At 38.6% G+C, this 22,487-nt stretch overlaps 1 protein-coding gene across 4 annotated transcripts in view; it reads left to right on the forward strand.

The window, feature by feature from the left end:
* The first annotated feature begins 2,006 nt into the window (after nucleotides 1-2,006).
* SPAG17 (sperm associated antigen 17) overlaps nucleotides 2,007-22,487 on the forward strand; it is a 209,587-nt gene continuing 189,106 nt past the window's right edge. For all 4 annotated transcript variants that reach the window (XR_011536707.1, XM_008526615.2, XM_070607663.1 and 1 more), the window contains exon 1: nucleotides 2,007-2,233. Coding sequence is in view for 3 of the 4 variants with exons in the window: in XM_008526615.2 (XP_008524837.2) it covers nucleotides 2,147-2,233 (87 nt within the window). In the remaining variant the exon portion in view is untranslated. The remainder of the gene's footprint in view (nucleotides 2,234-22,487) is intronic.

The following is a 22,487-nucleotide window of genomic DNA, read 5'->3' on the forward strand; positions in this document are numbered from 1 at the left end:
CTTACGACAAGAAAGGAGGGCTTCAAGATGCGACTTGTGACTAGACTGCATGGATCTATTTCCCCCTCAGAAGATAAAATGTACATATTGCAACAAGAAAGGAAAAGTGGAAATTTTTGTAAATTTCCTGTGAAAAGACTGTCTCTAGAAATTATACTTTCTCTTTGATATCTATATTAAAGAATAAGGGTGGGAGGAGAAACTTTCCCTTCATTGTCCAAATTATGAACAAGAGTTGAGAAGCATCATCATCTTTAAACCCGCTCCCCAAATGAAGTAAGATAGTAGTGAGTGGATATCACCATCCCCTCACACATGGTTTCTTCCCCAAAGAAGGCAACAAGAAGGGTTCCTGCCGCCCGGTGGCGCAGCGGTTAAGTTTGCACGTTCCACTTCGACGGTCCAGGGTTCACTGGTCAGATCCCGGTGCAGACGTGGCACCGCTCGGCAAGCCATGATGTGGCAGGCATCCCACATATAAAGTAGAGGAAGATGGGCACAGATGTTAGCTCAGGGCCAGTCTTCCTCAGCAAAAAGAGGAGGATTGGCGACAGATGTTAGCTCAGGGTTAATCTTCCTCAAAAAAATAAAAAATAGGGGCCGGCTCCGTGGCCAAGTGGTTACGTTCGCGCGCTCCGCTGCGGCGGCCCGGGGTTTGGATCCTGGGTGCGGACATGGCACCGCTTGTCAGGCCACGTTGAGGCGGCGTCCCACATCCCACAACTGGAAGGGCCTGCAACTAAGATATACAACTGTGTTTGGGGAGGGGGCGGGGGGTTAGGGAGATAAAGCAGGAAAAAAAAAATGATTGGCAACAGTTGTTAGCCCAGGTGCCAATCTTTAAAAATAAATAAATAAATAAATAAATAGAAATTTTAAAAAAAGGGTTAGAACACCTTCTCCCTGAGGAAGGTCACCTGGCAGGTTGTGCTGAGTGACATGAAGTTGCAGGTCACACGCATCACCTCAGCGATCCCTGGCCCATTGGGATAATGAAAGCATCTCACGTGGAGGCAAAGTGCAAGGCTGGGGGGAATAGTTAAGCACTGCATTAACCACTAAAGAGGGCAGAACACCTTTGGTCAAGCTCTGCTGGGGCACCTCAAATGTGTCTCATTGCAATAAAACATAAATAAATCTAGCCCCAATTGGGTGGCATCTCTCATTTTGGTGGTCTAAAGGAGTAGGGGTACACAGTAGTGTAGAGGTCAAGCACACTGCATTTGGGGCTCAGATAACCCTGGATTCTAACCCCGGTGCCATCAGTCATACACTGTGGGACATGGAATAAGGTGGTTGTAAGAATTAAACAACATAACTATGTAGAGGATATAATCAGGACTCAAAAACAAGAGTTGTTGTTATTAGCATTATTACTATTATTATCATCATTATTATTTGGGGGACTCTGACTAGGATATTTTAGATATTGGGGAGTGTGGGGTGGGAAAAAGACTCTACTTACCTGTGGAGGACAGCTTAAAAGAACTGGGGCTGATTAGGCAGAGAAGATTTAGAAAAACACGAATCCCGCCTACCATTATATAAAGGGTCTCTTGGAGGAGAGATTGGACTTGTTTAGTAAGGCCCTGCGAGGCAGAAGCAAGACCAAAGCAGAGAATGGAGGTAGGGGAGACAGATTCGGCTTCACTAAGGGGGCATTTGGGGTAGATTAGAGCAGATGAGAATACCGGATGGGCTGTCCCTTGAGGGGCCCGCTTCTCTATTCTAGGTTACCTAGGATGGATTAAATCTTGGTGGAGAAGTCGTGGATGGGATTTTTTGAGTTTCTAGACAATGCTTTTGACCAAGGAAGGTCCAAGAAGCAGCAGAGGGTCGGAGTAAAGGAAAGTAGCCAGACCAGCTCGAGACCAGTCTCATCTTGTCTTCCTCCACTTGCACAGTTCTGCTGGAAAATCCTAAAATTTAACGAGGGAGAGTAGGAGTCCCGCGCGCGAGTTACCACGCGCTCAGAAACTTGGTTGCTATGGCGACGGAAGCGGTTTACCTAAGGATTCAAACCAGGCTTGGGGGAGGGGAACCGAATTCGTTTAGGAACTGGGCGTGGCTTCGGTTACTACGGCAGCGGGGACGCTTAGTCCTGGCCTGAGCCCAGGTAGAGACCAATGCTCCTCCCGTCCCTTGCATGGCACCCAAGAAAGAGAAAAGCGGGTCGGCGAGCACGAATTCTAAGATATGGGAACCCTCGCTCATCGCTGCACACTTCAATCAGGTGAGCCCAGAGCCCCGTGAGTCCTCCCTGCCCCCCGACCAGGCCAAAGCCGGCCAGACCCTCCAGGCAACGCCGCCAGGCTCGCCCTCTCTTCCAGACGCCACCGCTGCCCCCTCCGAAAACCGTCCTTGCTGCCGCTCTCCCAGGCCTGGTCGTTCCCCTCTTAAAACGACCCAGGGTCCCACCCGCAGGGAGTGCTTGATTAACAAATACGCGTTTAGGGAAGAGGGAAGGGGCTGCCTGGGGAGTCTGCGATTTCAAAGGGTGGACAAAGCTTTGTAGTGGGGAAGAGAGGAGGTGTCGCTCTGACGCTTCAGGATCCTCTTCAGTGAAGTGGCCCAGATGACACTCCAAAGCTGTACTGGAGTTGTCTTTATGAACTGTTCACTTCTTCCTGACATCTTATGAAGAACAGAACTCGTGTTGAATCATCTGTAGCCTAGCCCGGGGTAAGGCTTCAATAAACGCTGTGTGAAAACAGACATGGAGTGCTTAAGGTATCAACCTATGTAATACAAGTGAGCCTTCTACCGATAGGAAAGGATGACTTTCTTACACAATGCCCTCATACCACAATATCAAAGTTTTGATATATTTTGAAGGTAGTGTAGACAATCAGAGTAAGGGGTTGGCTGCTAGATTCATCCACAGGATTCCTGAAGGAACCAGGCAGTCAACCTATAACCCACCTGCCACGTGACTTCAGACTGCATAGCATCCCAAAGTTGACCAGCTCTCCCACTCCACTCACACCCACCCACCTCCAGTGAGTTGGGCAGCCCAGTAGCTCTTGTCACCTGTTTCTGGAAATCTACTTCATCGCTAAGTTCTTTCTAAGTCCGAGATAACATTTGGAAGGAGGAAGGTTGATTCTGGGAATTCCAGCCTGCCATTCCAATGTACTTTAAAAATTGGAAACAGCAGTTTTTTCATTTTAGCTGTCTGTGCACGGGACACTGGAGAGTTAGTACTTAAAGGAAAGATGCATCTGAAGTTTTCTGATTCCCGCATGGTAAATTTCCTATTTGTCCTTATTTTCCGCTATAATTTATTTTTCTCTCTGAGCAGTAATTCTGTCTGATGTGGAATTCCACCTGATGAAGAATTTCATGAAAGTAGTTAAGACACTGCTGATGCTGACATGATGTCATGGAATTTTTGGTTATCTCTATAACTTTAGGAGTGAAGGATGCCAACTCAGTAATTCCCAATTACATTCTCAAATTCTCAAAGATGTTTTTCAAAATGCTCTGTAAAAGCATCCTCTCGCTTGCTTTTCTAAGTCAGAACTAGCCAAAATAATTTTTTCTCCATTTTCTTTGGGATTATGTAGGCCAAGTTTGGGCTTGGAGTGAACATTTCTGCTTGAATTATAAACTGCTGAACAGCGAGGTTTGATGGAGGTGCTGACACTGCATTAGCTTTAGTGTTGCAAATACGAAGCTGTAATTTTCCTAGCTGAATGGAAAACCTAAAGGCATTATTTTTCCTTATGGCTTGAAAACCTGAAATAATATTCAGCTTTCTTGGTTCTGCTCAAACAATATAATTCCAATAAATCTTATATGTTAAGAGAAAGAATTTGAACTCAAAGTAATATGTAGTTTTAACTACAAAGAGTGAACTTCAGTTTGTTGGAAGACATGTTTTTTTATTGCAAGGGGAAGACAACTGCCCTCCACCTCCTCTAATTGATTTTTTCTCAGCTCTGTTTCATGTCTGATCCAAGAGGAAAATTCCCAGATTAACCCAGCAGCCCAATGCCCAGAGGCATGCCCTAACCACAATGTAATAGACTCTGAAATTGGGTTAAAGATGACTGTGGATGTGTGAATGCCCTATTTACAAGGCTTAGCAAAGTGCTTTATAGATAGGGGTGCTCAAAAATATTATTGCTTTAGTTCCCAGAGAGTTTCTTTCCTTACAGTTACTACTCATATGCAAAACTGTGCTCCAGCATGTGTGGCTGAGTATGTGTGTGCAACTGTGTGTGTTGTGTGTGTTGGGAGGTGGGAAAGAGGGAATCCCTTCCCCCTAGTCTTCCATAAGCCAGTTGTTAGAATTAACTGATTAAAGAATCCAAGTGAATAGTGGTTTTGAACTCATATTCAGATTGGGCTGCTCTGGACTTTAAAGAGAGTAGACAAGTTCAGAATTTGGTTTTAGTGCGTTTACCTTGTTTCACTATTTTGGGCTCTCTTTTCAGGCTAGAATAATTGTCAGGGTTTTGGGTACATTTTAGTTGGTTCTAAAACATAAAATGATAGCAAATAATATAAGGCAGTCTACTACTAAGCACTAAATGGTTAGAGAACAGAGGTGAGGAAGATGAGCGTGAACTGGGGTAAATGCTTTATAAAATATTTGCCTTTAGCTGGACCCTAAAGAAGGGGGAGAATTCGAGCAGGTAGAATGAAGGAGGACGATTATTTTAGGCAAGGAGACCAATATGTGCCTTAAATAAATCTGAGACATTTAAATTGAGAGAGAGAAAAATGTAAGTTAGACCACTTCTGGGTATACATTGCTCCTCAATTAATTCTGTCAAACAAATGGTTATTTACTAACTTTGCTATCCATGTAGCTAAATAGTCTATTAATATATGTGAAATATCACACATCAAATTAGATAAAAAGAAAATATTTAGGTACACTGGCAATAAGATTATAAAAATACATCTTAGTGTGGACTTCTATGTGATATAGACATTATATTTATGACTTCCAAAAGTATTAGGAAGTTAAAAATGCTTTGGTATCATAAAATTAAATATAAATTAAAATCTTTTCATGCAGTTGTCAAGACAGCCTCTATTAGCCACAGTGAAAGGAAGAGGTGTTAAGCCAAGTACTCAGTGACAGATATTTTTATTTGTATTTTTTATAGTGATAAAATATATATAACATGAAATTTACCATTTTATCCATTTTTAAGTGTACCTGAGTGTACATTAGTACATTCACATTGTTGTGCAATCATTACCACCATCCATCCATCTCTAGAACTCCATCATCTTTGCTAACTGAAACTATACCCGTTAAACAATTCCCCATGCCTTCCTCCCTGCCGGCCCCTGGCAACTACCATTCTACTTTCTGTGTCTATGAATTTGACTATGCTAGGTATCTGATGTAAAGGTAATCATACAGTATGTGTCTTCTTGTGACTAGCTTATTTCACTTAGCATAGTGTCCTTAAGGTTCGTTTATGTTTTAGCATGTATTAGAATTTCCTTGTTTTTAGGTGGAATAATATTCCATTGTATGTATAGACCACATTTTATGTATCCGTCATTCATTGACAGATGTTTGGGTTGCTTCCAACTCTTGGCTCTTGTGAATAATGCAGGTATTAACATGAGTGTACAAAAATCTGTTTGAATCCCTGCTTTCAATTTTTTTGAGTATATATCCGGAAGTGGAATTGTCAGATCATATGGTAATTCAATGTTTAATTTTTTGAGGAATTATTGTGCCATTTTCTGCAGCGGCTATACTGTTTTCTATTCCTACCAGCAGTGCACAAGTGTTCCGATTTCTCCACATCCTTACCAACACTTTTAAAATTCTGGATTTTTATATATATATTTACATATAAGCCATTCTAATAGGTGTGAAGTGGTATTTCATTATGGGTTTGATTTGCATTTCCCTAATAATTAGTGATGTTGAGCATCTTTTTATGTACCCCCAGCCATTTGTACATCTTCTTTTGCTCATTTTTTAATCAACCAAATGTTTGTTTGTTTGTTTTAGTTGTTGAATTATAGGAGTTCTTTATGTATTCTGGATATTAATCCTTTATCAGATATATGATTTGCAAATATTTTCCCCTGTCCCATGGGTTGACTTTTCACTCTGTTGACAGTGTCGTTTGATGTACAAAATTTTTAATTTTGATGAAGTTCAATTTATCTAATTTTTCTTTTGTTGCCTCTGTTGGTCCATTTTTAGTTAATTTTTGTATATGGTGTGAGGTAAGGGTCCAACTTCATTCTTTTGTATGTGGATATCCAGTTTTTCCAGCACCAATTGTTGAAAAAACTGTCCTTTCTCCATTGAATGGAGAAAGGGTGGGGCAAAGGAGAGTTAAAAGTTCAATGAAATTTCCTGCTACGTTGAATGCGGCTTTTTCTTGATTGAGCATTTGCTTGGTTGCTTTAGATCTTTAGTTTCAGAGCTCCTATAAAGTTGTTTTAATCAGTCTCTCATTGTTTTCGTAATGTTCCCATCTGGGACAGAGGGCTGGAGCTTCCTAGTCTTCCATCTTGCTGATGTCACTGTCATCTAAGAGATTTATTCTTAGACAGAATTAATAAGTAATCAATTCTGATTTTTCCCTTTCTTCTAAACCTATCATATGGCAGGTGATGGGGGAAAGGGGAAATTAGAAACTTTGTTCATGACAATTTAGGAAAAATTTCCAGAATTGTTCAAATAGCATAGCCATTCCCTCTAGGATATTTGCACAAGGCCTGTTGAGTAGCGTCACATGGCTTCAAAATGACTGAGCTATAATTGGAATTTTGTGTTATGGTCAGAACTTTTGTGTCAGCATTGGGGGAGAACCTCACAGTGTTATCTATGTTAAGTGATAGCATGATACCAGTATAGAGACATTCAGAATCCAGATACAAATCCTTTATTTTTCTTTAAGATATTATGGACTTTGTCCCCAGATGTGTTCTTCAGAATTCCAGGGTTCCCCAAAATTTGTTTGGGTTGATTTAGATCCCTCGCAAGTAGAGTTTATTTTGGCATTTTGTTAATTTAATTGCTAAATGTTTTCATATTTTTAGATTATCTGAGGATGGTTCTTTCTTTTCACTTGTTCCTAGTTTAAGGTTTCATTTTTATGTATAGCAAAAAGGCAACCATAACTTGTGAGACCAACTATTGGCATTGCAATTATTTCATTTGCTTACTGTGATTCACCACAGAAAACATAAAAAAAAAGAGTTTATGGCAATCCACACACCCCTTAACCCAGTCAGCGACACTATTGCAGTTCACTGATTTCCTTTGGTAATGATGATTTCTGGTCTTTAATGACCAACTTAAGGGACTGGACACTCTAGGTGCCCTTTGCCTTACGTTTATCCTTAAGATTTTACTTCTTGATTAAGCCTTCGATTCTTTTTAAATATAAATATCTACATATTTAAAAACATTTGTAAGCATTTGCTATAATGTATTGGGGTCCTTACTGAAACTCATGAGGCTTGCTTGCGATTTCTATATTGTCATTCTCAATGCATGTTTCCTCCTTTCAAATAAATAATAATATTTGTATCAAAGACATTAATTGATGTTATACGTGGTAGTACTGTCCTTTACAATTCTCACTCAGAGCTGGAGACTCCCAGGATGTCTGGGCTAACCTGCCCCTTTTATAAAACTGAGGATCCAAGCATTTCAAGATACAGTCCAAAGACATGCAGTGATTTGGCACATGAGGGACTACATCATAGATTTTCTCACTAGTCCGTCCTTTCTTAACAGATCTATAATTTGTGATATGATGATTATAGCATTTTATATAGACCTTGCAATTTAAATAAAAATTTTACATATCTGATCTTATGTCAATCCCCCAAACAGTGTTATGAGGTAGATATTATTAGAGAAGAACAAGTTATTTAAGGAATGTCTATTGAAAACTTATTTGATTAATACTTAAATTTATGACCAAATAAATATGGAAAGAGTACTTATTTTACCTGAAACTAGACTTCATCCTTTTATCTCTCATCCTCTAACTCTCATAAGTGACGTTAGAGGAGAGAAAGGCTGTAGCATTTTCTTTCTATATTCAACTTTTTGGCTTCTTTCTGAGATCATTTAAGTAGAACAAATAGAAATATTTGAGTGTCTTGATTATGAAAAAGTTATTTTCCTTTCTCCAAAAATAGTTCAGAAAAATGACTCCTTCTGCTACCTGCAAGTATGCTGCATTTCCTGGTTGTGCCTGCCAAAACTTTGCTCATCAGAGTCTCAGCTCACCTCCATTTCTCAACTTTCCAGTTTCTGTCGATGGCACTGTAATTCTTGTAGTCACTAAAGTTCATCTGTGAGTCAGTGGTCTTGTTATTCAGTCTGCCTCTAAATCCTCTTGATTTTTTCTTTAACATTTTCTCACTTCCATCTCTTCTCCACTCTCATGCCTTCATTCTAGCCCAGGCCTGCATCTTTTGATCCTTGAAATTTTACAAGGGCCCCTTACCTCTACCCTCTATAGAATCATCTATTCCTGTTTGTCAAACCAGTGCCTAAACACTGCTCATACTGTGTTCACTCAGCACACAAACTATCAGTGACCATCTGTAATCTCAAAATCTAATCATCCTGGCTTCTTCAGCCCTCTTTAGTCTGGCCCAATCTAACTGTCACATTGAACTGCTACAGGCTGGACAGGCTCCTCACTGCAGCACAGACACACGAAGGAGGCAATAAGCTGCTGGAGAAAGCCCACCTCTAGGGCCAGGCAGACCTAGGTATTGAATCCTGATTCTGAAAGGTATAATCAGAATCAGGTTTCTTACCTTCTCTGAGCCTTGTTCTCCTTTTGTCATATGGAGATGATAATATCCACCTCAAAGTCTTGCTGTGAGGGTTAAATAATATTTATTTCATTTCATAAATACTTCTACAGCACCTGGCATCTAATAACCCTTCAGTAAATAGTTCTCTCCCTCCATCCTGCTCTTCCACTCATATTAGCCTCCTTGCTTGAAATGAACTTCCACCTTCCCTCTCCTTGTCATGCCCATTCCTTGAGGCCCTCATGAAGCCATGTCTTGCAGTAAGCTTTCCTAACTACTCTGACCCACATTTATCTTCCCTCACCTTGGCTCTAGGCTCTACCGTACAACTTTGTACTTAGTTAAAGAATGCCTTAAAGTATTTGCTATTATTTCATGTTTCATAGAGCGCAAGTATAGTGTGAGCTTGAAACCATTATACATGTAGTTTATCAAAAAGGGAAATACATTTTATTGGACTGAACTCTCAAAACAATTTTTGAGAGGCAGTGAAGGATTTTTCAACTTTTTTTTAATCTTAAACAGTAAGCTATTTCTCATGTTAATGTGTATTTAAGACTTACTGGAAATACTCATAATATGAGCTGAAGACTGACATCTGGCAGCCAGCATATTTCTGAAATTGGGTTGGTTTTTATTACTATATTTTCTGAAATATGCTTTCATTGATATTTACAAAACAAATTGCCAGTTCACACAAAGGTTGTTTTAATAAAAGCCAATGAAAACAACTGAGTTGCTAGAAAGAATGTTAAGAGGGAAATGGACTTTTCATAACCTCACATTATAATTTCTCTTTTCAGACAAAAATGTATTATTTGAATGAGTTTGGAACTAAAGGGAATTAGCATGTCAAAATATCCACCTAGATGTTATATGTGATCATTTTTATTACAAGTGAAAAATATTAAATATAAGTAAAATGTAAGTGTTGCCAATATAAGTTTGGCAACGTCCTAGGAAAATGTTAGTTAAGAAATAGTGAATGTTGACCATGTTTCAGCTCTAGCTGTAGAAACCATCATTGGCTCCCAGTTACCCACAGGATAAAATCCAAGATATTCGGCGTGGCCTTCATGGCCCTGCCTAATTTGGCCTTTTTCTGCCCATCTGTCTCTATCTCCCTCTACTCCAGTTGAATGGCCTCCATGGTATCCCCAGGAAAATACTGACTGTACCCACACAGTGTCCTGGCCTGAAGATCTCCCTACTTCCCTCCAACTCCTTCTCATTAGAATCCTCCCCTGTATCCTCCAGAAGGGACTCAAGTCACACCATTCTGCCCCTCACTGCTTTTTCTCCTTTCACTAAACAACTTAGAGTAAAATCCAAATGCTCTACCATGGCCTAAAAGATCCTGTGTGTGACCTCTGCCAACCACTCCGACTTCATCTCATGTCTCCTACGGCTCATTCTTTCACTCAGTCCATTATAACCACACTAGCCTCTTCACTGACCTTCAAATCTATCGGGAAAGACATTCCCTCCTTAGAGCCTTTGCTCTTGCTGTGCCCTCTGCCCAGAATGACTCTTCTCAAGATAGTCAAGAGTCACTCTCTCCCTCCTTCAAGATTCTCTTCAAATATCACCTTCCCTGATCACCCTATTTAACCTATACCATCATTCTCCATCCACTTACCCATTTGGTTCCTGACCTTCTACCTTACATTTATCTTGTTGTTGTCTGTTTCTCTCCACATGAGTGTAAGCTCCATGAGGGCAAGGATTTATCTTGCTCACTGATATATTGCCAACGCCTGACATATAGACAGGCTCAAATAACATTGCTGAACGGAGGAATAGCAGGTGCTCAATAATGTGAAGCTGTTAGTAATCGTAGTATTGCTATATTAATTAGAGTGGTATGAAAATTGGATAAAGTATGTGAAAGAATGTGGAGCACTATTTAGCCTGATATAATTATTTATAAGTATTGTTATTATTAGTCTTTTATATATTTCCCTAGGGATGTTACACATGTTCTTCAAACTCAATATGTTCAAAACTGGTACCATCCTATCCATTGAAGTTAGAAATGATCCTTGAACCTTCTCTCCTAATATCAAATTGGTCAGTAATTCCTATTACTTCTACCTCTCTATTTCAGAGCCTTCTTTTTCTCCTTCCATAATTTCTAACTAACACCACTACAATAGCCTTCTAACTTTCCTTCTTGCCTGCCTTTACCCAGGGTAAAAATTAAAAATGTGAGCTATCACAGCTATACGTAAATCAACACATAAATCAAAAAATTTAAAATCACCTTTTATTCTCTATATAAACTAAGCTATGTGTACCTTATAAAACCACTCGCCAGATGACATAATTTTTAGTACTTATCATTCATCACATTTTTCTAATGATTTCAGAATCATGTGTTGGCCCAGAAGTGTTGGTGCAGTCTTTGGTTGACATGGTTTCATTCCCTGAGCGTGGCCCTTGTCTGAGCTGTGAGGGGCCACGGCAAATGTACATAGGCTCTTCCCATAACTTTCCTTTTAAGTTGATAGTCATTCTGTAATTTGTAGTTCTCTGTACATAGAGCATTTCTCCTAATATCAACAGTATTGTTCATCATACTAAAAGCTTTTTCAGCCTTTGAACTTTTAATAATTATGTTGAAAAATTTTCTAGCTGTGTAATATTATCTGAGATTTTTATATATTTAATTTATTTTCAATTTCTTTCAATTAAATCATAAAACCATTTCTTGGAAAGTCATATTAAATTAGTTGGCTTAATTTCATAAATTTTTGATCACCGTAAATCTACTTTCTTTACAAACATAATGTGGCTAGCATTTAGGATTGAGTAAATTGAAAGAGGTTAATAATTCATCATACTTTTCATTTTTTGTCAAAAAATAAACCCATTTCTGTGTAATTTATTAAACAATCTAATAGTTTTTCTCCTATAATTTATGATTTATTTAGTTTTGTTTCATATTGTACTTTTTATTTCTTTGTTTCTGTACATTTTCTGCTTCTCTATCACAATTTGCTTTATTAATTTTATATGGGCAGCATATTTTTATTTCTTTCTTATAAAGCTAAAGGAAGCATTGACATTTCTGTTAGAGTATTTCATTAAAGCCAAATCCCTAAAAGTTAATTGTGCTTTCCAAATGCTTAACTACTCCCACTTCACGATTTACCTTAAAGGAACACGCAAGGCTTGGCATGATTTCCACTCAGTGGTTGCAGTCCTAGCATTAGAGATTGCCTGTAGGGTCCTAATAGTTTTCTAATATTCAATCCCAAGCTCTGTTCAGATATATTATTTAATTATCTCTGGTGTTTATTTAATATACGATAGTAAATAGGAAATTTATCAAGAAAATATTTATATTCATTTATTTGATATACATTGTTTATTATGTCAGCTGGATATATTGAACATAGTGAGTTAGGACCAAAACAAAACTTCTGGAACTTTTTTCAAAATTGTAGGCTGAAACTCCAGACTTTCTCCACTCTATCACCACTCTGGCACTTTTTTATGTAAATATTTCTCAGAGAAACTGTTTTTCTTGGTGCCCATTGAAATAGTTTGAGATCTCACAGATGCTTTCCCATCTAGCTTTACCAGATCAACAAAAAGACTTAACTACCTTCAGCATCTTGAATTTTGCATATTAGGCATTATTAAAACACTTTCACATGGAACATTTAAAGCTATGTCAATAGCGATTAAAATTTTACTGCTTTGATTTAGAGATTTTTCAAAATGTTGCTTTATCATTTCAGTAGATAAATGCCTTGCCACAGTCAAGACCACAAATCTACATTGCAATGATAAACCCATGTAGATATCATTTTTTCAAAGTTCAACTAAGTATTTCATGTTGAAAAATGTTCAATTATGTCTAACTACATAATAGATTGTGTTAAAAGTTTTTGTTTTTGTTTTTGTTTTGCTTGAGGAAGATTGTCCCTGAGCTAACATCTGTACCAATCTTCCTCTATTTTGTTTGTGGGACACCGCCACAGCATGGCTTGATAAGCAGTGTGTAGGTCCACTCCCAGGATCAGAACCCACGAACCCCAGGCTGCGGAAGTGGAGCAGGCAAACTTAATTGCTATGCCACTGGGCTGGCCCTAAAAGTTTTGATAATATGTTTCAAAGTGTTTTGCAATTACTTTATTGAAATACTTTGATAAAAAGTTTTTATTTCAAATACTTTAATGCATGAAATTGATTTATTATGTTCTTTAAATTTTCCTTCATTAATGATTGTAAAAAATTTTTATTGGAATCGTGACCTTTAACAAAATATGATAGCCACTTTGATTTAAAAAATTTGCCTGTTCAGCTTTTTTTTTTCTGGGATAGATTCAGCCTGAGCTACACCTGTTGCCAATCTTTCTCTTTTTTTTTCCCCTCCCCAAAGCCCTGCTACATAGTTGTGTATCCTAGTTGCAGGTCCTTCTAGTTCTTCTATGTGAGCTGCTGCTGCAGCATGGCTACTGACAGACGAGTAGCGTGGTTCCATGCCCAGGAACTGAACCTGGGAACCAAACCTGGGCCGCCGAAGCAGAGCATGCCAAACTTTAACCACTGGGCCATCAGGGCTAGCTTGCCTGTTCAACTTTCAACAACACAACTTTTGAGCTCCATTTCCCTCCAACATTTATATCACTTGTAATAATAATTTAGTCAACGTTTATGTTGAAAAAATCAAGTTGTTTTTCATTTTAGAAATACAAAGAATTTTTAATGTTGTAATGATTTTTGTACAGTCTCAGAACCCTCACATCGTGGTTGATTATCATTTTCTTCTTTGATCTCATGAAAATTCAGAATATTTACCTGTTCATATACTTAAAATAAAATTTAGAAACATATCCATACTTTGAAGTCTCTTCACTGTGGATTTCCATTTTAAATATTTATCATAAATGTATATGTTATATTAAAAACTACACACACAGAATTGGATTGCACTATAATTAAAATAAAAGTAAAAACTAAGCAAGTCAGAAGCAATAGTTTGAGGTTGAGGATGATGCTTAACTGGGCTCTTCCAGAAAGGATGTGCCACTAAAGGATGTGCATGTAGCCTTGCTGCCTACTGTGACGCAGCCCAAACCCACAGACCATACTGCAAAAGTCCCCTCCATGTCACAAGGCCAGGAAGCCCAGTTATCAATGACCATAGCAACATCTTATAATGATCAGTTTGTACTAACAAGTTTGTATTAGATTTTGTATTCTTAATTTTACCACTTACCAAAGTTACTTTTTTTCTATCTACCAACCAGCATGCATTTCAGTTCAACCACCAGGTTGGCATACCTGTGTGTGTCCAGCGACTATTGGCACCACATCCTCTTCTCCCCTCTGTGTAGCCTCTGCGTGGCCACCTGGGTTATCTTTCTATAGTACCAATATGATCATATCACTTCCTGCTTCAGTCTCAACTCTTACTATTACTTACTTGGCCCTTCATGATTTTCGTAGTTCCAGTCCAGCCTCATCTTTTCTGCCCTATCTGTACCCATTGTCACACCTAGACATCTCAAACCTGCTAGACAATTTTGTGCTTTCATGCATGTAGGATATTTTTTTGGAATACCCTTCCTTCTCTGACACCACTTGTTGAGGTTCTTCACATTCTTAAAGTCACAAATCAAATGTACTTCCTCCATGAAACTATGCCTGACTTCCCTTTTCCTATGTTCAATTCATGCTCCCATAGTCTTATACATATCACGATGATGATACTTATCATGTTGTTAGAGTTAAAGACAGGTCTGTCTCTCACTTGCCTGTGAACTTCTCAAAGACAAGAAGTAAGTCATATTATTTTTGGGTCCCTCTCTGGAACATAGTGCCTGGAACATACTCAGTCAGTCTAAATTGGAGAAGTGACAAAACAAATGCAATAGTCCTTCCTGTTGCTTAGATTCTTTTAAATCATATTCTTCCTACCCTCTATCATTTATTCCTTCTTCATTGCAGTAAAACAAACAGTAATATTAAATGTCTAGCCTAATACATTTTGATAATTGCATGCATCCCTATAATCCAACACTCACATGAAGACATAGGACACTCCCAGTCCTACTGGAGGTTCCCTCAAGCCTTCCCCAGTCACTACTTGTGTCCCAGAGACTTTAACACTATTCTGACCTCTATCATCTGCAATCATTTTGCCTGTTCTTGAACTTTATATAAATGAACTAATACAAAATCTACTCTTTTTGTTCAACATGATGTCTGTGAAATTCATACATACATGCTGTTGCATTATAAGTAGTGTGTTCTTTGTTATGGCCTTGTAATATTCCATTGTATGAATATGACATGATTTATTTATGCATTCTCCTGCTAATTGACATTTGGATCATGCCAAGTTTGAGATATTACAAATAATGTTGCTATAAAATTCTCATACAGATTTTTCTTAGGACACATAGTCATTTCTCTTGGGAATATACCTAGGAATGGAAATGCTGGTCATAGGGCAGGTGTGTGCTTAGCTTTGGTAGCTACTACCGTAGAGTTTTCTAAAGGGGTTGCACCAATTTACACACCTATCAGTAATGTATGAGAATACAAGTCTCTTATTGGTCTTTTTAATTCTATTATTGTTTTGTTTTTTTTACTATGCTTTGTGTTCCCCCAAATTCGTATGTTTAAACCTAATCCCCAGTGTGATGGTATTTGGAGGTGAGGCCTTTGGGAAGTCATGAGAGTGGAGCCCTCGTGAGTGAGATTGGTGTGCTTATAAAAGACTCCAGAGAGATCCCTCACCCATTCTGCCATGTGAGGTTACAGTGAGAAGGCGGCCATCTATGAGCCAGAAAGTGAGCTCTCACTGGACACTGAAGCTGCAGATGCCTTGCTCTTGGACTTCCAGCCTCCAGAACTGTGAGAAATCAGTTTCTGTTGTTTATAAGCCATCAATTCTGCGATATTCTGTTAGAGCAGCCCAAACAGACTAAGACGTACTGTAATATTTTCCCTCTCTATCCTAAATTTGTTTGTCAATCCTCCTATTGGAGTCTCTCCTTCCTCATGACCAGTTTAGTTGCCATTCTGTGAATCTTTCCAGCTATTCAATCCTTTTTTAGGTTTTATGCCTAAAAGTCAACACAGCTTTCCAAGTATAAAGACATTCTGGGGGGCTAGCCCAGTGGAACAGCAGTTAAGTTCGCACATTCCACTTCGGTGGCCCAGGCTTCGTCAGTTCGGACCCTGGGCGTGGACATATGCACTGCTTGTCAAACCATGCTGTGGCAGCTGTCTCACATATAAAGTGGAGGAAGATGGGCAGAGATGTTAGCTCAAGGGCCAGTCTTCCTCAGCAAAAAGAGGAGGATTGGCAGCAGACATTAGCTCAGAGCTAATCTTCCTCAAAAAAAAAAAAAAAAGACACTCTGGTTTTATACAATGGTAGGATAATGTTTTCCGTTTTGTTCCCACTTTTTTCTAGATATGATGACCAAAGGCCTTTCCATAGAACTGCAGCACATTGAGCTGATGGTTATTGGGAAGCATTACATAGAGACACGTTTCCTATAAGTGATCATTAAAGCCTTTAAACGTGTGACTAGGGTTTGGATTATGTTTTCCTCAGTGCATCCGCTTATACTTCCCATATTTAATTTCATCTGAAATACATGCTTGCTCAACTCAGAAAGCTTTGTGACATCTCCCTACAGTGCTTACCTGTGTCCTTGGCACAGTCATTGTCACAACATATGCTAATAAAGGCAAGGCAGGGTGGCAGAGGAAGACCCATTGTCCCGGAATCAGGACATGCCTCTTGCTATGTGTGTCACCTTAACCAAGTCTCCATGTCATAGCTTTTTTTTTTTTTATCTGCAAAATGAAGAAATTGGACTAAATGACAAAGAAATCTCCTACCACCGAACCCTAGAATTTTGGGTTTCACTGTGACATATTTTCATATCTTGTATAAAAGCAGTTAAAGAAGACCTACCCAAAGATTGTCCCCAGGGCTCCCCACTGTAAGACTTCTCCATCCAGAGGAGTGCCCCGTTAACCTTGCCTTTGTTTTTACGCCAGTTCTCTAACCATGACAAATGTTTCCTCTACTTCCATGGTAACTCAATATTTTTGGTATGAAAACTTGTAAAATGCTCTCTAAGATTAAATAAATTCTGTTTCCTGGCTTCCCCTTGTCCTCACCCTTCGCAATCATTATTCTTTGTGTTGTTCTTATTGCATTTCTGCTAAATATGATTATAGTGCATGGCCTTGGGTGGCACAGACAATATAACAGTTTTTCAGGCAGTACATAGCAAATAGAAATGGGGAGGAAACTCCTATAATTATATAAACACCAATGAAAGGTCATGTGATCCCTAAAAATGTATATGACTCCATATATGTATATAATATTTGAGTTTTGGTTAAACTAGTTTAAGGTTACGAATATTGAGTTTGACCACCTCTGCCTTCACATCAAATATTTAGAAGGCTGAAAAAGGATAAAGATGTTTTCTTTATTTACACTTGTTATTGTAATTATAAAGGTGAAACATTAAAGAATGCTTGTTGTTTCACTTTCACAGATGTATTGTAAAAGTAGCACCAACCTAGGAAGATGTTTGTGGAAAAATGGCTTATTATGACCATATTTTCAACCTCTGCTATAGAAATAGCTGTAGATGTGTTATTTTACTCTTTCTGACGAAGATGACACTTTTGCTCTGGTGGCTTATGCTTTAAATTATATTTAATGAAATGATGACCTGTTTTGCTAAAGAAACTGTTTTGCTTAGTCTCGTGTTCAATAATGAAGTGCAATCATGTCTAGAGACCAAAGGTTTTGGTCACATGGAGCAGACTTGTTGGTCATGCAAAGTCCACAAGGGAACTGGACCTCTGGCTGTCGCTTCATTAGCACCACCATCAAAACAGCAGAGGAAATCCGCGCGTCCTCCAGGTTTACCACAAGAGTCACTTTCATCTGTCTGATGGTGGCTTCACTGAAAGTTTGCTCTCAGCTTCTCTGGCAACATTCTTTCTTTTGCTTTGTCTGTTTGTTGACCTCATCACCATCTCTAATTATTCTTTTTTGATAGAAACCAGTGTTCCAGCAAAAGCAAGGAGGTTGAAAGTTTCCTCTCTACTCTGAATTTTGGCTACTAGAAAAAGTCTTTAAAATCATCTAATTTAATTTGGTCAATGAAAGTTTTCAGTCAAACGAATGAGCGTGTAGAAACAGAACAATTGTGCTTGACATAGTGTTTTAAATTAATTCAGTAGGAAAAATTGTTCACCTTAGCTTGAATTGGAAAAAGTGGGATTGAAACAAAGTCAAGCTAGGAAAGGTGGGTGCTTCCTAGATCCTCCTTATGTCAGTCTTTACAGTAGACGTCCCCACTAGTCCATTCCAAACATTAAATGTCATCAGTTGTGAAGCCGGAGCCTCTTTACATAATAAGCCTTCAGCCCAGGAGTAGCTGAGATGTGGGTGAGCCAGGGGAAAGTAGGCCATTATCTTCCCTAGGTTTGGGGGCAGAATTACTCTTTCATTATCTTCTGAATGTTCTCCCTATTTTTCTTCCTCTGTCCTGCTTTGCTATCGACACCTTCCTCCTAATCCTCCTTCCCCCTAATCAGTCCATCACTAGGCTTCAGAGGAGGCAGAGAGAGGTTCTTGACACAGAAACATCCCTTCGTGGGGCAATTATTTAAAGCATTTTGAATTTCCAGAATGTAAGATGGGCCCATCCCCAAATATAAGTTTAAAAATACATTCCAGAGGAAAATATAATTTTCCTTTTTTTAATTCCTGGAATCCTTATACCTCTTCACTAACATGAAGAATTGAGGATTGTCTGGCTATATCTATGTCCAATGTGTTTTTCTTTATGAATAAATAGTACGTTGTTTACCTGTCATCACTAAGACATTGTCTTTTAGTAGATTTTTAAGTACTGGAAATGGTTTAAGACTGAGTGCAACCAGCTGGTGAATATGGAGTTTGATCATAGCTTCATTAAGTAATTAAATTCATTTGAAAAACAGTTCTACCTTCCATATTAAACTAACGTCCTATGTACTCTCTGGAGTGTATACAAAGGGGAGGATGGGTCAGTGGATAAAAGAAAAATATAGCATTCCTGCCACCTAGGAGCTTACAGTCTGAGAAAACATAGATACTAGTGGCTCTAAAAGTGTGATCCCTGGACCAGAAGCAACAGCATCACCGGGGAACTTATAAGAAATGCAGAAGCTCCAGCCCCATCCTAGACTTACTGAATCAGAAACTTGGGTGGAACGCAGTGATTTGTGCTTTAACAAGCATAATTCTGATGCATCCTAAGGTTTAAGACAATATAGTATAATATTGACAATAAGTTTTCATAAGCAGGCTGAGGACGTAGAGATCACTAAATGGTTAGCGGGACGTTTAGGGAAAGAGTCACAGATGAAGCATGATTTTCACCTGGAAGGAAGGCATTCTGTATAAAAGGACCAAAATTAGTAAGCAGAGAGCTGACAAGACATGTGACATGTTTGTGATATACAATTTACCACCAACTAGCCACTGTATTAGGTGCTTGACACACACCATCATGGTTAATCCTCACAACAAGCCCAAAAATAGTATTCCTATTTACATGAGGAGGTTGAGGCTCAAGAATTTACACAGAGCAATTTGCCTGAAAGCTGTGAGAGTTTAAAAAAGTAATGGGAGATATAGTGTTAAAAATTTGTGAGGAAGAGAATGTAAAGGACTTTGAATTCCAGCCCTTGGAGTTTGAACTCTATCTTATCCTAGTAGAGAATAATAGACAAACTATTTCTGTGAAGGAAGAGTGAAATAATGAACTTGATGTCTTAGGAAAATTAATAGGTTTGAGATGCAAGAACCTGGAGGCTTGAATAGAACCTGTAGAAGGTGTTTTCAATTATCCAGATTTGAGGTAGTTATATGTTGAACTAAGAGAATAGGCATGAGAATAAAAAGGAAGGGACAGATTCAAGAAACTCTGGGAAGAAAGTAACTATGATCACATGACCAAGAGGAGAATGGGAGAGGATTTGAAGTTATGATGATTGGGAGAAATGGAAAGTCTCAGAAACTGACAAATTTAGCAGAATGAACTGAGATGATTTTTACTGTTTTTAGTCGGGGGAGATTTTGTTTTGTTTTGTTTTTTAGGTTATAGAGAGAGGTAAAGAGCTCAGCTTTTAGATTTGATGAGTTTGAGATGAGTAGAATATCAAAGTAGAACCATTCATCAGGAAGTCAAAAATAGGGACTATAGCTCACAGTTCATGGAGACATAGACTTGGGGACTGTCAGTAAAGAGGTGATAGTAGATGCCATGGGAGTAGCTAAAATATCCAATAGAGAATATGTGCCAGGAAAAGAATAGAAGGTTGAGAACAGAATTCTGTGGAATATCTAAAACATCCTCCTTTCTGAGACAGAAAGAAAAGAAAGAGCCTGATGGTCAGAGAAGGAACATCCAAAGGAATAAAGACAGAATGAGGACAGGGTGGTATCATGGAAATCAGATCAGGGAGAAGGGCACAAAATGGTAATTAAAGTCTCTCACCTATGGAGACCTAGGGAGAATAGAGCATGGCAACTATTTGGTGTTGAGGACATCATCAGTGATCTTCAAGGATACAATTTCAACAGGGGGGTGGTGATGGTGATGGTGGTGAGGGAGAGAAGTAGAAACAAGGCGACAGGGTTTAAGGATACTGTGGCTTATCAGTATGTAGGACCCTCAAGTGTTAGGTCATGAGTTTGGGGGAGTTTGATTATAAAGAAAAGAAGATCACATGGGAAATCGTTAGCGGGAAGTCTGGAATTAGGTGAAGACAACCATGTATGTGTGAAATAGGACAGAGAGGAAAGGGCTGAAAACTGAAGAGGCAGAGATGGAAGAGCAAAAGGAAGGAACAAATTGTAAAAGAAGTCAAAGGAAAATGAGTCGTTTGCTTAGTACAGAAGAGAAGGAGTCGGAATCTCTTCCTCAGCCCAAGAAAAAGGAACAAGTTTGTGAGACTGGTGAAGGATATATCAGATGAAAATGTGAATACGGGAGGAAACCTAAGCAAGAAAGCCTTGCTCTTCTCAGGAGGTGGAAGTGAGGCCACTGTGTAGAGAGAAAGTGAACAAGCAGGAGACATAGACAAAGAATTGCTTCCACTATTTCTTCAAGTGGCACTTGCCCATGAGGCGTTTCCTGAGGCCCAGGGAGGGATGTGCACTAGTGAAATGCATCTCATCTGATGTTGTGATGTCATACGTCTGGCTCCCCTACTAGACTTCTTTCCAGCACGTTTTTAAATGCAGAAAACCACAAAGGATAATATAACAAGTGCATTTGTGCCATCACCAACAATTGACAATTGCTAATTTGTCTTTTTTTTTAAATAAACACTGTAAAATAATTGAAGGAGACATTGTCCTTACCCTCATCCCTGTTCCATTCCTTTCTTTCCCTTCCCAGAAGCAAACACTATCATGAATTTGATGCATATCCTCTCATCCTCATCATATCATCCTAACCATGTATCTATTTATCTATATCCATGAATAATATATAGTATTGTTTACTGTATAACTTTAAACATTTGCACTAATTATTCCATATTATACTTACCAATTCTGCAATTTGCCTTTTTCTTATTAGCATGTTTTGAAGTCTATCCATGTTGAGATATACAGATTTAGTTCATTTCCCTTAATTGTTCTTCTTACTCATCTTTGCATCCTCAATTCCTAGGACAGCACATACAACATAGGTACCCACATAGTACGTGTTAATTATTAGTGATTAAATTATCATGAAAAATATAATAATAGAAATGGATACTTCATACAGTGATTTATAGTTATGAAATACTTTTACATATAATCTCTTTTCACCTTTATCTGTGTATTTCCTTCGCCAGGCTGATGCTGTTTAAGGATAGTGATTATGCCTTATGCCTATGCATTCTATTCCTAATGTCCGTTTCAATGTTTGGCACAGAATAACTCCTTAATAAATATTGGTTGAATGAATGAATGACTCTCTGCTATAAGTATTATTTTACTATGGTTCTGACGACTTAAGTGTTTTTCTAAGACCATGTGGTTGGAATCAGGACTAATAATCGGGTTTTCTGACATTAAATCCAGTGCTCTTTTCATTATACCATTGAAAGAGCTATTGTAAGGACTATATAAGAGAATCAATAGGAGAGGAATAATTATAATGAATTACTGCCCTGATGTTACCAATAAATAGACTCCATGTACCTGTGTAATTGGAGAAAATTAATAACCATAACCGGATCTAGAGCTTGAAATTTATCATAATCATTAACTTGGAATATTTTGCCACACGGTCCTTAAACGAGGTTCATATTGTAAAGGAGATATGTGAATTATGAGGGTGTATAGGATTGCAAGAGTGAGGAATGAGCAGAAAGCCATTTCACTCCAATAGAACTGCTCTTGCTAAGGTCACTGGTAACCTTCTAAGTGCCTTTGACAACATACACCACTCCTCTCCTTGCTTCAGTGACACCTTCCCTCCTGGTTCTCCCTACCTCACCTTCACATCCATCTCCTAAGAAACCCTTTTCTAAAACAGTGACAGTTGAGTGGAGATCTAAGGAACGTATAAGCGTTCTGAGGAAAAGGTCTCAGGAACTGCCACGTACACCCACCTGTACTGCTCTCCCTCTAGGACTGATTAACATTGAGCAATACTTTTTACCTT

Source organism: Equus przewalskii, unplaced genomic scaffold (genome assembly GCF_037783145.1).
Source record: "Equus przewalskii isolate Varuska unplaced genomic scaffold, EquPr2 ChrUn-13, whole genome shotgun sequence".
Lineage (NCBI taxonomy): Eukaryota > Metazoa > Chordata > Mammalia > Perissodactyla > Equidae > Equus > Equus przewalskii.